The sequence below is a fragment of the Enhydra lutris genome, unplaced genomic scaffold (assembly GCF_002288905.1).
Source record: "Enhydra lutris kenyoni isolate GAN:26980312 unplaced genomic scaffold, ASM228890v2 scaffoldscaffold20, whole genome shotgun sequence".
NCBI lineage: Eukaryota > Metazoa > Chordata > Mammalia > Carnivora > Mustelidae > Enhydra > Enhydra lutris.
This window is the reverse complement of record NW_019154104.1, coordinates 500967-514555: the sequence shown is the minus strand read 5'-3', so window position 1 is coordinate 514555 and position 13589 is coordinate 500967. Positions and strand designations below refer to the sequence as shown.

The 13589-nt window shown below is 41.2% G+C and overlaps 1 protein-coding gene across 2 annotated transcripts in view; it reads left to right on the top strand.

The window, feature by feature from the left end:
* The window catches only part of LOC111148774 (ATPase H+ transporting V1 subunit D), a 38033-nt gene that overhangs the window by 4196 nt on the left and 20248 nt on the right, over positions 1 to 13589 (top strand). For both annotated transcript variants that reach the window (XM_022505575.1, XM_022505574.1), the window contains exon 2: positions 1149 to 1266. In XM_022505575.1, the coding sequence (XP_022361283.1) occupies positions 1149 to 1266 (118 nt within the window). The remainder of the gene's footprint in view (positions 1 to 1148; positions 1267 to 13589) is intronic.

Genomic DNA, 13589 nt, shown 5'->3' with positions numbered 1-13589 from the left:
GAAATTATATCCCCTTATATAATTCATCTTAAGTATCTACATTATACAATCTATTGTTAAATCTTTTATCTACTTTTTAAAATTATTAAATGTTATCTGGCATATGGCAGCAAGAACAAAATTGTCAATTTCTGCAGTTACTTTCTTGGCTTTGATATTGGGGTTTCTATTGGGAAAAGACTGGAATAAGAGATAAGACTTCTGTAGTTTGTCACTTTTCAGAAATGGGTGTCATTGGTTCCTTGAGTCATTTGCAAAGTAGTAAAATTATTGGTGGTAGGATTTTGATGAAATGAAAACACTTTAGTGCCACACTTTTAATAGAAAAAATAATTATTCATTGTGGTATATGTTATAAGAGGTCCTTAAGAATATAATATAGTGGAAAGTAAATCCATTTTTTCCATTTAGTCCCATTTCCCAAAGGAAACTTTTACCAGTTTCTGTGAATCTTTTCTAAAAGTAATCTCTGTATCAATATAAGCATATTTATCCCTTACTTTGCATGTGTAAAAGAATATAATATAGTTTATATTCTTTTTAAATCTTTTTCTAATGACTGTTTATCATTCCATTTTATGGTGACCCATGATATATGGAACATTTAGTGTGTTTCCACCCTTTTGCTATTACACACAAGGCTGGAGTAGTCATCCTTAACCTTGCATATACTTTTGTGTACATGTGGGAGTAAGTCTGTAGGATAAATTCTTCACAATAGAATTGTTGGTCCTGAAGGTAAGTACATTTCAAATTTTGATACTTATTAGTGGACAGATTTTAAAAAAATGCTTAATACACCTGTAATGGAAACAGAGATGTTATTTTAATTTGCAAATCAAATATTTTAGCTATGGTGGCATCATAAAATAGGACTCCTGATAAATTTTATTGTGATATAGTAAATAACTTTTCCCAGATATTTGTTAAAGAATGTTTCTATTTTAAATAAATGAACCTAATATTTCTGGAACATTGAGGATAGAAATCAGCGATATTGAGAAACAATTATAACTTTCAGCACAGATGCTATATATTGTTAAAATCATGACATCAAAGAGGAAAACATAATTTTAATACTATATTGGGGAAGTATTTATATGTTTTTTAAAAAGTGGGAATAAATATCTTTTATTTTGTTTATATAGGGCACAGACCATCATGAAGGCTCGATTAAAAGGAGCACAGACAGGTCGAAACCTACTGAAGAAAAAATCTGATGCCTTAACTCTTCGATTTCGACAGATCCTAAAGAAGATAATAGAGGTAGAATGAACTGTGCTTAGAACAGTTATTTATTTTAGAGATCTCTAAGAAAATCCAGTGTGGCTCTTGGCATTTTAATTTTTATTTTAATTTTTTTCTTTCAAAAGTTAAAATATCATTATGACAGTAACAAGTTTCAGATCGTTTAATATAAAATATGGACTCATTAGTCTTGCCAGCAAAGCCCCCACTTGATCTGATCTGGCCCCTGCCTGCATCTCTGACCTCGTTTGGAGCCTACCATTTTCCTCCAGGACTTTTCATTAGCTGTTTCTTCTGCTTGAAATGTTCTTTCCCAGGACTTAAGATTTGCTCCTCTGGTCATTCTGGTCTCTTCAGAGAGGCCATCCCTGATCACCCAATCTGAAGTGACCATGTATTTACCTCTGTTGAATTTCCTTATTATTATTATTTTTTAAAGATATATGTATTTGAGAGAGGTTAAGAGAGCAGGAGCACAGGGAGGGGCAGAGGAAGAGGGAAAGAGAATCTTAAGCAGATTCCATGCTTAGCAGAGCCAGACGTGGGGATCGATCTCACAAGGGCGAGATCATGACCTGAGGTGAAACCAAGAGTCAGATGCCTAACTAGTGCACCACTCAGACACCCCACATTTCCTTATTTTTGTCATAGCATGTACTACTGCATATTTCCTTGTTTGGTGGTTGCCCCCACTAGAGAGTGTTAGCTCCATGAAAGCAGGGACTTAATCCTTTCAGTACTTATTTCCTGTGTCTAGAACCGTGCTGGCACATAGTGTGTTTCAATTCAGTACTTTTTAGGTAAATGAAAGGCAAATACGGAAATATATTTTAAAAATGAAGATTATTCTCCCTCCCCAACTCCCTTCTCATTTCTCAGAGGAGTTCTCTGTGACACTGATTTATAGTCTGTCTGTCTTTCATCGTGGATGTTTTTAGTAACAAGCAACTGTTATGCATTATATAATTCAATTCCTGCCTGTTTCCCCTGGCAGAGTATGGACAGCTTCCTACATCAATACATAGATCTGCCTTTTTCTTTATAACATCTGCATGGAACTCCATCGAACAGATAATGGAATTTAACTATTTTTCTGTTGATGAATGTTTTACTGTTTAGTGGAGGAGGGTACTTTTCAATCCTTACGTGGATGTGTGAGAGTACTGATAACATGGACTCCATTGTTGGTCCTCCATCTTGTTCATGGCTACACTGTGACCTTCCTTCAGACTGAGTATTGTGGGCTCAATGGAGGTTGATGTTGGCCCTGACCAGCGTGCAGGAAGGCTGACTATCCTGTGACCACCCCACTGGCCCCCTCGCTCTGGGAAAGCAGGCGATTATGGGCCCTGCTTGGTGGAGAGTAGCCACTTGGGTGGTGTGTCCTCCCCGTCCCTCCCTGTCCCTCCCTGTCAGTGAGTTATCCTGAGTAGAAAGGTAAAAACGGTCCCGCAGGCTCGAAGTTTTTTTTGGTCTCAGGGTGCCTTCTGAGTCCGGAGGATACTTGACTGTCCCTCCTCCACCTTCTAAGCACTGGCAAGCCAGCTGGAGATGGTGAAGTGAGTGGTGGGAGTTGGGGGGAAGCCTGAGCTGGCAGGGCCAGGCTTGTGAGTGTGGAGGTGGGGGGGCGCCCCAAGGGCTGTTAGAAGGTCTGTCTGAGAGGAGGGGGGTAGCCACTGGCCAGCAGTTGCTGCATGGCTGGGCCCGTGGTCTGCATGGGGAAGTATGGTGGAGGGGAGTCAGGAGTACGGTGGGAATCAGAGCAGCAGGGATGAGTGCTTTGGCTTAGGAAGGGGTGTGTGTGAGCCGCCTGTTGCTCCCCTCGGGATGTTGTGTCTGGAGGAATCCAACAGCAGGAGGGTCCCTTGGGAATTAGGGCCTTGGGAGGCTGGAGAAGGGTGAGTGCTGAAGGGAGTACTGAAGGGAGAACTGTGGTGTCTCAGGAGAGTAGGGACCCAGAGGCGTGGGATCCCTGGGGTAGTGACTGATGAGGAGATGGTGGTGGTAGAGGAGGAGGGGGATTTAAAGGCACGTCCTCTGGTTGGAACACAGCTCCAGGCCGCTTGCTTGCTTGAGGATGAGGGAGGAAAAATTTCACCAGTCAGGAAACGACAGTGAGGGAGTGAGTACTCTGCCCCAGACTTAGTGGAGTAGGCCAGCCGCTTTAGGCAGAGTGGCCGATGTGGGTGCAGGGTGGCGGTGGCAGCTTGGGTGTTGCAGTGGTGGGATGCTGGGGAAGAGGGTATTTGTTGGAGGTTTGGGATGTCCAAAATGGCCCCAGTCAGCTCTCAGCCTGCCTTGCAACAAGTACATACCACAGTCTTGGGACAGAATCTTAGGCACTTGGTTAACTTGATTGGATAAATTCTAGAATTAAGATAACTTGGCCTAAAAGGGGCCTGTTCCTTGATCTCCATGGAAGAACTACTAGAAATTCTGTGTGAACTGGGAGTGAAACCTGCCATTTACACTTAGCATTTTAGTGATCTAGACAAAAAATTGCTTTCCTCTGGTATGGAAGACCTTATATTATAGTCAGCTCCAGGGGCATGGTGTGGGATTTAATATCTGTCCTTGCCCCTGTGGTTAATTGGCCCATTGCTAAGGTAGCTATTATGGTGGTTGACTTAAGTGAGACCAAAAGAATCTGTCTTAGGGGAAATAGGTTGAAAAATGGGAAAAGCAAAGGATCCTCCCAATGATAAAATGGCAGAAAAGGGGCCCATCAAGGTCTCTCAAACAATAATGGCAAGTCCTAATTTTATACAGGATCCTGGAAGAAAATACAGACAACCCAGTTTGGTCTTGCTAAGCATTATGGAAGGCTTGAGAAAACCAGGTGTTTCCCCGGAGCTCCTCTGCTAACAGAGGAATTTCAGCAGTGTATACCCTATACCTCTAGGGACTAGGGGTTAGGCAACAGTAGGGGGGGAACTAGAGGCCTCATGTGGAATTAACCATTTATTGCTCTTGCATTAACAGACTGTACTAATAGACACTGGAGCTGAATGCACACTTTTGGAAACCCTGGAAATTCTGGGGAGAAATAAAGACTGTTAATGTTTATGTGGGACAAATCATCAAGGTCCTACAAACTAGTCTATACCTACAGATTGGCAGGCTTCTTCCCCATTGTTTTCTAGTGTGGCTTTCCCTCACTTGAGTATCTTGGGCACAGCTCCATAGGTGGATTCAGGTTGAGTAGTGAAACCCGTTGTGGGTCATGCAAAATGGGAACCTATAGGGCTGCCAGTTTCTGAAGAGTCATAAACATAAAACAGTATGAGCTACTAGGGGAGGATGATGAGGTTACTACCACCATTGAAGAATTAGAAAAGGCGGAGGTCATCAGGCCTGCTCAGTTCCCATTCAGTAGTTGGTTTGGCCTATAGTGAAATCTAATGGGACCTGGCAAATAACAGTAGATTATAGGGAACTCAGTAAAATTACTCCCGTCTGTCCATGTTCTTGTGGTGCCTAATATAGCCTTATTGTTAGAGAAAATCATGGCATCTGTTAAGACTTATGTACCAGATTTGTCTAATGCCTTTCCACTATTCATTAGGACATGAATTCTAAGATTAATTTTCTTTCCTGTGGAACAGGAGACAATGGACTTTCCAAGGGTACCTCAGTAGTCCCACAGTTTGTCACAGCTTGGTAGGCAGAGATTTGGAAAAATGGGTATTGTCAGAGATGACGGTGCTTTATCATTATGTAGGTGTGATGTTCAACTGTGATTTACCCTCCCTGTCTCATTGGGTCTCAGGTCTCAAATGTGTAAGAACTGAAATGTCATACACATTTCAGGTGTAAAGTCTCTGAGAGGTAAATACAGACAGGAATCTAAGGGCTGGGTTAATCGGTAAAGTTCCTGGGCATCATCTGGTCAAGTAAGACAAGTGATGCCAGAGACGGTCATTGGTAAAATGCAAGCCTTCCCAATCCCTAAAACTGTAGAGGAATTACAGGCTTTTGGTTTATTGGGTTACTGGAGACTTTCTGTTCCCTTTCTGGAAATAGAGCAGATATTAAGACCTTTTAAATGCCTTAGTTAGGAGGGTAAGCTGATGGGATTGGGGTGCAAACCAATAAGAAGCTATCTTTTTTTAAAGATTTAATTTATTAGAGAGAGCACACGTGCTCGAATGGGGAGAAGAGGAAGAGCAGAGAGAGACGGAGAAGGAGACTCCCTACTGAGCAGCAAGCCTGAGGTCACGGGGCTCCATCCCAGGACCCTGAGATCACAATCTGAGCCAAAGGCCGATGCTTAACTGACTGAGGTTTCCCAATAAGAGGCAGTCTTCGGGGCAAAAAAGGCAGTAAAACAAGTACAGACCTTGGGGGTATTAATGCCAGATGGAAGTTGTGAATTAGATGTAAATTCATATCTAGAAGGGTTTGGCTGGGGCTTGTGAGATCGACGAAATGGGAAATGGATCTCGTTAGGATTCTGGTCTCATTTTTGGAGGAGAACAGAAACCAGGTGTAGTCCCATTGAAGAAAACTATTAGCTATATATCTTGCGCTTCAGCAGACAGAGGGACTGAGTGCTGATTTGCCTATGATGGTATGAACCTCTCTGCCAGTGGGAGAATGAATTAAGGACTTGTTCAGCAAATCTAAGTGTGCCTGTGTTCAGGTAAGCACCTTACAGAAATAACATGCTTACCTGCAGTGCAGGAGTGCTTTTAATACCAACCTGCTGTCTCATGAGCTACACTCATTTCAAGGGCCGATCACCTAAGTCAGCCCAACCCAACCTAGCCCAGCTTCCAGAAGTTGCTGACATTATTGCCCACCCCTGCCCCAAGAGGAAAGGGAAGCCTCCCCTTTGGTGGATGCATAGTATACTAGTGGCAGTTGCAGGGGAAACCTGCCTGTATGGCATTCCTCTGCCATCTGGCTGGATTCTGATATACTTTGAAGAAAGAACTAAACAAAGTAGTCAGTGGGCAGAATTGAGAGTGGTACGGATTGTGTTGACATATGAGCCAGTGCTCATTGATTTGGCTGATTTGGCTACTGACAACTGGGCAGTGTAAGGGTTGAGAGCATGGATGCTTTGATGGCACAAAGAAGCTTGGGGTATATTAAATAGACCTCTGTGAGGAGTAGAACTGTGGGGGAAGGTATTTGGGAAGTGTGCCCTAAGCCTGATGCAGCTGTCCAAGTAAGGCCTGTTTCCCTGCTCACTCCCCAGCCACACAACCAGGCACTGATGAGGCAAATGCTCCACCCAGGCACAAGTTCTGGAGGAAATGCTGACCCTGTCTGATGTAGCAGAGTGGGTTCATTGTAGGTCCACTGTAAACTGGGACAACAACTGATGTCCCAGAACTACTTGGCAAATAGTAAAAAGATTATGTTTGCCTTTAAAATATTTGAGTCCACAAGCTGCTGACAAGGACTGTCCCCATTGCCACCTCAGTTGATGGCCATTGTACCATACGCTGGGGTATGTTGGGCAGACTACAAGCCCTGTTTCTTGCTGGCAGATAGATTACATAGGTCCTTTGCCAGTATTGAAAGGGACAGATATGCACTGATCAGTGTGGACACTTGCACAGGACTTGTACAAACCTTTGCCTGTAAAAGAGCTAATTAGGTTGCAGGTGGAACAGATTAACAGAACTGGAGAGTGTGTACAAACGCCGACTCATATAGCGATCAGGGGTCATGTTTTACCGGTCATGACCTCCAAGAGTGGGCAGAGGCCTGGGATATATTGTGGTTTTCCCACCTGCCATATCACTGCTGCAGGTCTAACTGGAAGGATGACTGGACTAATAGGAAACATATTAAAGATTCTGTCACCAGGTGGCTCCCTCAAAGGATGGTCTCCAAGACTAACGAGCAATTCAACTTTTTAAAGCTATGCCCATAGGAGGACAGATCTCTGCATATGAACACCTAAGCAGCAACACCTGTGCAGCTCTGGGGTGCCGGTATTGTTGGGAGGTCTGAGACCTCCTGGGGGAAGAGGGACTACTTCTGTGATTGCTATAAGACTTCCCATCCGGTAAGGCTCTAGTTCATTGGAAATTGACTTGGAATACCTCCTCTGGGTGGCTTAGTGTCCTAATCTGCTGGGGCCAAGTCCTCACATCCAGTATAATTTTTTTAAAATTACACAATGTATTATTCACTTCAGGGGTATAGGTCTCTGAATCCTCAGTCTTACACAATTCACAGCATTCACAATAGCACATACCCTCCCCAATGTCCACAACCCAGCCACCCCATCCTCTCCCCACTCTTCCTGCAACCCTCAGTTTCCTGAGATGAAGAGTCTCTTATGGTTTGTCTCCCTCCCTGGTCCCATCTTGTTTCATTTTTCCCCCTCCCTTCCTCCAACAACCCTCTGCCCTGCCTCTCAAATTCCTCATATCAGGGAGATGGAATGATAATTGTCTTTCTCTGATTGACTTATTTTGCTCAGCATAATACCCTCTATTTCCATCCACATCATTGCAAATGGCAAGATTTTGGGGTTTTTTTTGATGGCTGCATAGTATTCCATTGTGTATATGTATGTGTGTGTGTGTGTATATACACACACACATACATACACTATATATGTATATACCACATCTTCTCTATCCATTCATCTGTTGATGGGCATCTAGGTTCTTTCCATAGTTTGACTGTTGTGGATAATGCTGCTATAAACATTTGTGTGCACGTGTCCCTTCGGATCACTACATTTGTATCTTTAGGATAGATACCCAGTTGTGCGATTGCTGGGTCATAGGCTCTATTTTCAACTTTTTGAGGAACCTCCATACTGTTTTCCAGAGTGGCTGCACCAGTTGTATTCCTACCAACAGTGTAGGAGGGTTCCCCTTTCTCTGCATCCTCGCCAACATCTGTCATTTCCTGACTGGCTAATTTTAGCCATTCTGACTGTTGTGAGGTGGTATCTCATTGTGGTTTTGATTTGTATTTCCCTGATGCCGAGTGATGTTGAGCTTTTTTTCATGTGTCTGTTGGCCATTGGATGTCTTTGCAGAAATGTCTCTTCATGTCTTCTGCTCATTTCTTGGTTGGATTATTTGTTCTTTGGTTGTTGAGTTTGAGAAGTTCTTTATAGATTTTGGATGCTAGCCCTTATTATGTCATTTGCAGATATCTTCTCCCATTCTGCCAGTTGCTTTTGGTTTTGTTGACTGGTTCCTTTGCTGTGCAAAAGCTTTTGATCTTGATGAAGTCCCAATAGTTCATTTTTACCCTTGCTTCCCTTGCCTTTGGCGTTGTTTCTAGGAATAAGTTACTGTGGCTGAGGTGGAAGAGGTTGCTGCTGCCTGTGTTCTCCTCAAGGATTTTGATAGATTCCTGTCTCACATTGAAGTCTTTCATCCATTTGGAGTCTTATTTTTGTGTGTGGTGTAAGGGAATGGTCCAGTTATATTCTTCTGCATGTGGCTGTCCAATTTTCCCAGCACCATTTGTTGAAGAGACTGTCTTTTTTCCATTAGACATTCTTTCCTGCTTTGTCGAATATTAGTTGACCAGATCAACTAATCTTGTCGAGTTGAGGGTCCATTTCTGGGCTCTCTACTCTGTTGCACTGATCTATGTGTTTCTTTTAGTGCTGGTACCATTCTCTCTTGATGATGACAGCTTTGTATTAGAGCTTGAGGTCTGAAACTGTGATGCCACCAACTTTGGCTTTCTTTTTCCACATTCCTCTATTTGGGGTCTTTTCTGGTTCCATATAAATTTTAGGATTATTTGTTCCATTTCTTTGAAAAAAATGGATGGTATTTTGATAGGGGTTGCATTAAATGTGTAGATTGCTTTAGGTAGCATAGACATTTTCACAATATTTGTTCTTCGAATCCATGAGCATGGAACGTTTTTCCATTTCTTTATGTCTTCCTCAATTTCTCTCATGAGTACTTTATAGATTTCTGAGTACAGAGTCTGTCTCTGGTTAGGTTTATTCCTAGGTATCTTATGGTTTTGGGTGCAATTGTAAATGGGATTGACTCTTTAATTTCTCTTTCTTCTGTCTTGCTATTGGTGTATGGAATACAACTGATTCCTGTGCATTGATTTTATATCCTGAAACTTTACTGAATTCCTGAATGAGTTCTGGCAGTTTTGGAATGGAGTCTTGGGTTTTCCACATAAAGTATCGTATCACCTGCAAAGAGTGAGAATTTGACTTATTCTTTGCCAAGTTGGGTGCCTTTTCTTTCTTTTTGTTGTCTGATTGCTGAGGCTGGAACTTCTAGTACTATGTTGAATAGCAGTGGTGATAGTGGACAGCCCTGCTGTGTTCCTGACCTTAGGGGAAAAGCTCTCAGTTTTTCCCCATTGAGAATGATATTCGCTGTGGGGTTTTCATAGATGGCTTTTATGATACTGAGGTATGTACCTTCTGTCCCTATACTGTGAAGAGTTTTGATCAAGAAAGGATGCTGTACTTAGTCAAATGTTTTTTCAGCATCCATGAGAGGATCCTGTGGTTCTTGTTCTTTCATTTATTAATGTATTGTATCACATTGATTGATTTGTGGATGTTGAACCAACCTTGCAGCCCCAGAATAAATCCCACTAGGTGAATAATATTCGTGGTGAATAATCCTTTGAATGTACTGTTAGATCCTATTGGTTAGTATTTTGGTGAGAATTTTTGCATCCATATTCATCAAGGATATTGGTCTGTAATTCTCCTTTTTGATAGGGTCTTTGTCTGGTTTTGGGATCAAGGTAATTCTGGCCTCATAAAATAAGTTTGGAAGTTTTCCTTCTATTTCTATTTTTTGGAGCAGTTTCAGGAGAATAGATATTAATTTTTCTTTAAATGTTTGGTAGTATTCCCCAGGGAAGCTGTCTGGCCCTGGGCTCCTGTTTGTTGGGAGATTTTTGATGACCGAGTCAATCTCCTTACTGGTTATGGGTCTGTTCATTTCTTCTGTTTCTTCCTGGTTCAGTTTTGGTAGTCTATATGTCTCCAGGGAGGCATCCATTTCTTCCAGTTTGTCAAATTCACTGGTGTATAGTTGTTCATAATATGTTCTTATAATTGTATTTCTTTGGTGTTGGTTGTGATCTCTCCTCTTTCCTGATTTTATTTACTTTGGTCCTTTCTCTTTCCTTTTGGTAAGACTGGGCAGGGGTTTATCAGTCTTATTAATTCTTTCAAGGAACCAGCTCCTAGTTTTGTTAATTTGTTCTGTTGTTCTTTGGATCTATTTCATTGATTTCTACTCTGATCTTTATTATTTCTCTTCTGTTGGGTTTAGGCTTTCTTTGCTGTTCTTTGTCCAGCTCCTTTAGGTGTAGGGTTAGGTTGTGTATTTGAGACCTTTCTTGTTTCTTGAGAAAGGCTTGTATTGCTATATATTTTCCTCTCAAGACTGCCTTTGCTTTATCCCACAGATTTTGAACCGTTGTGTTTTCATTATTATTTGTTTCCATGAATTTTTTCAATTCTTCTTTAATTTCCTGGTTGACCCATTCATTCTTTAGAAGGATGTTCTTTAGTCTCCATGTATTGGGTTCTTTCCAGATTTCCTCTTGTGATTGAGTTCTAGCTTCAGAGCATTGTGGTCTGAAAATATGCAGGGAATGATCCCAATCTTTTGATATGGGTTGAGACCTGATTTGTGACCCAGGACGTGATCTATTCTGGAGAATGTTCCATGTGCACTAGAGAAGAATGTGTATTCTGTTGCTTTGGGATGGAATGTTCTGAATATATCTGTGATGTCCATTTGGTCCAGTGTGTCCTTTAAGGCCTTTATTTCCTTGTTGATCTTTTGCTTAGATGATCTGTCCATTTCAGTGAGGGGAGTGTTAAAGTCCCCTACTATTATTGTATTCTTTTCGATGTGTTTCTTTGATTTTGTTATTAATTGGTTTGTATAGTTGGCTGCTCCCATGTTAGGGGCGTAGATATTTAAAATTGTTAGATCTTCTTGTTGGACAGACCCTTTAAGTATGATATAGTGTCCTTCCTCATCTCTTATTATAGTCTTTGGCTTAAAATCTAATTGATCTGATGTAAGGATTGACACCCCAGCTTTCTTTTGATGTCCATTAGCATGGTAAATTGTTTTCCACCCCCTCACTTTAAATCTGGAGGTGTCTTTGGGTCTAAAATGAGTTTCTTGTAGATAGCATATTGATGGGTTTTGTTTTTTTATCCATTCTGATACCCTGTGTCTTTTGATTGGGGCACTTAGCCCATTTACACTCAGGGTAACTATTGAAAGATAAGAATTTAGTGCCATTGTATTGCCTGTAAGGTGACTGTTACTGTATATTGTCTCTGCTCCTTTTTGGTCTGTTACTTTTAGGCTCTCTCTTTGCTTCGAGGACCCCTTTCAATATTTCCTGTAGGGCTGATTTGGTGTTTGCAAATTTTTCTAGTTTTTGTTTGTCCTGGAAGCTTCTATTTTCAGTGACAGTCTAGCTGGATATAGTATTCTTGGCTGCATATTTTTCTCATTTAATGCTCTGAGTATATCATGCCAGTCCTTTCTGGCCTGCCAGATCTCTGTGAATAGGTCTGCTGCCAATGTAATATTTCTACCGTTGTATGTTACAGATCTCTTGTCCTGAGCTGCTTTTAGGATTTTCTCTTTGTCACTGAGACTTGTAAGTTTTACTACTAGTTGAGGGGGTGTGGACCTATTTTTATTCATTTTTGAGGGGTGTTCTCTATGCCTGCTGGATTTTGATGCTTGTTCCATTTGTCACATTAGGAAGTTCTCTGCTATAATTTGCTCCAATATACCTTCTGCCCCCCTCTTTCTTCTTCTTCTGGGATCCCACTTATTCTAATATTGTTTCATCTTATGGTATCCCTTATCTCTCAAATTCTCCCCTTGTGGTCCAGTAGTTGTTTGTCTCTCTTTTGTTCAACTTCATTCTCCATCATTTGGTCTTCTTTATCACTAATTCTTTCTTCTCCCTCATTTATCCTAGCAGTAAGAGCCGCCATTTTTGATTACACCTCATTAATAGTTTTTTTATTTCAACTTGGTTAGATTTTAGTTCTCTTATTTCTCCAGAAAGTGCTTTTATTTCTCCAGAAAGGGATTCTCTAGTATCTTCTGTGCTTTTTTTTGAGCCCAGCTAGCACCTTGGTAATTGTTATTCTGAACTCTAGTTCTTACATATTACTAATGTCTGTATTGATTAGGTCCCTAGCCATTGGTACTGCCTTTTGTTCTTTTTTTTTTCCCTGAGGTGAGTTTTTCCACCTTGTTATTTTATCCAGATAAGAATAGACGAATGGGGGATGCCTGGGTGGCTCAGTTGGTTAAGCAGCTGCCTTCGGCTCAGGTCATGATCCCAGCGTCCTGGGATCGAGTCCCACATCGGGCTCCTTGCTCATCGGGGAGCCTGCTTCTTCCTCTGCCTGTGCCTGCCATTCTGTCTGCCTGTGCTTGCTCTCTCTCCCCCTCTCTCTCTGACAAATAAATAAATAAAATCTTTAAAAAAAAAAAATAGACGAATGAGAGAACAAAATACTAAAAGGGTTGCAACGACCTCAGAAAAATAGACACTAACCAAATCAGGAGAGACCCGAAACTGGGGGGAGAGGAAAGAAGGAAGGAAAAGGGGGGGAAAAATACACACACACACACACACACACACACACACACACACATACATATGTGTGTATATACATATGTATATGTGTATATATATATCCCCCCCTTTTTTTAAAATACTGGTGAATAGAAGAGACACACACTTGATTTTTGGATATATTTTGGTCTGTTAGAAGAAACTGCCTCCCAAAATTTTGAGGGAAAATCTTACATGTATACAAAAATAAGGGTAAACACGATGAAGGGTTGGAATATGACTGTAAAGATGAAAATTAAAAAAGATTCTAAGAAAGGAATCGATAATATAAGAAGTTGGTTAAAAAAATAAAAAAGGAGTGCCTGGGTGGCTCAGTGGGTTAAGCCTCTGCCTTTGGCTCCGGTTGCGGTCTCAGGGTCCTGGGATCATGCCCCATATCGGGCTCTTTGCTAGGCGGGGAGCCTGCTTCCCCTTCTCTCTCTGCCTGCCTCTCTGCCTGCTTGCGATCTCTCTCTCTCTCTCTCTCTGTGTCAAATAAATAAAATCTTAAAAAAAAAAAGAGAGAAAAGAATGTGATCAGGCTGAGACTAGAACAAAGCCATGTGCTAGATTTAGGGTATTTTGATCTATTAAAAGTAACTGTATCCCAAAATTTTAAAAAAGAAAAACCTACATGTATACAAAAAATAAGGTCAAATACAATGAAGGGGTAGAATATAACAATGAAAATTTTAAAAGATTGTTTTAAAAATGTATTGATAAAATAGTTAAACGTTAAAATAGGAAACAGG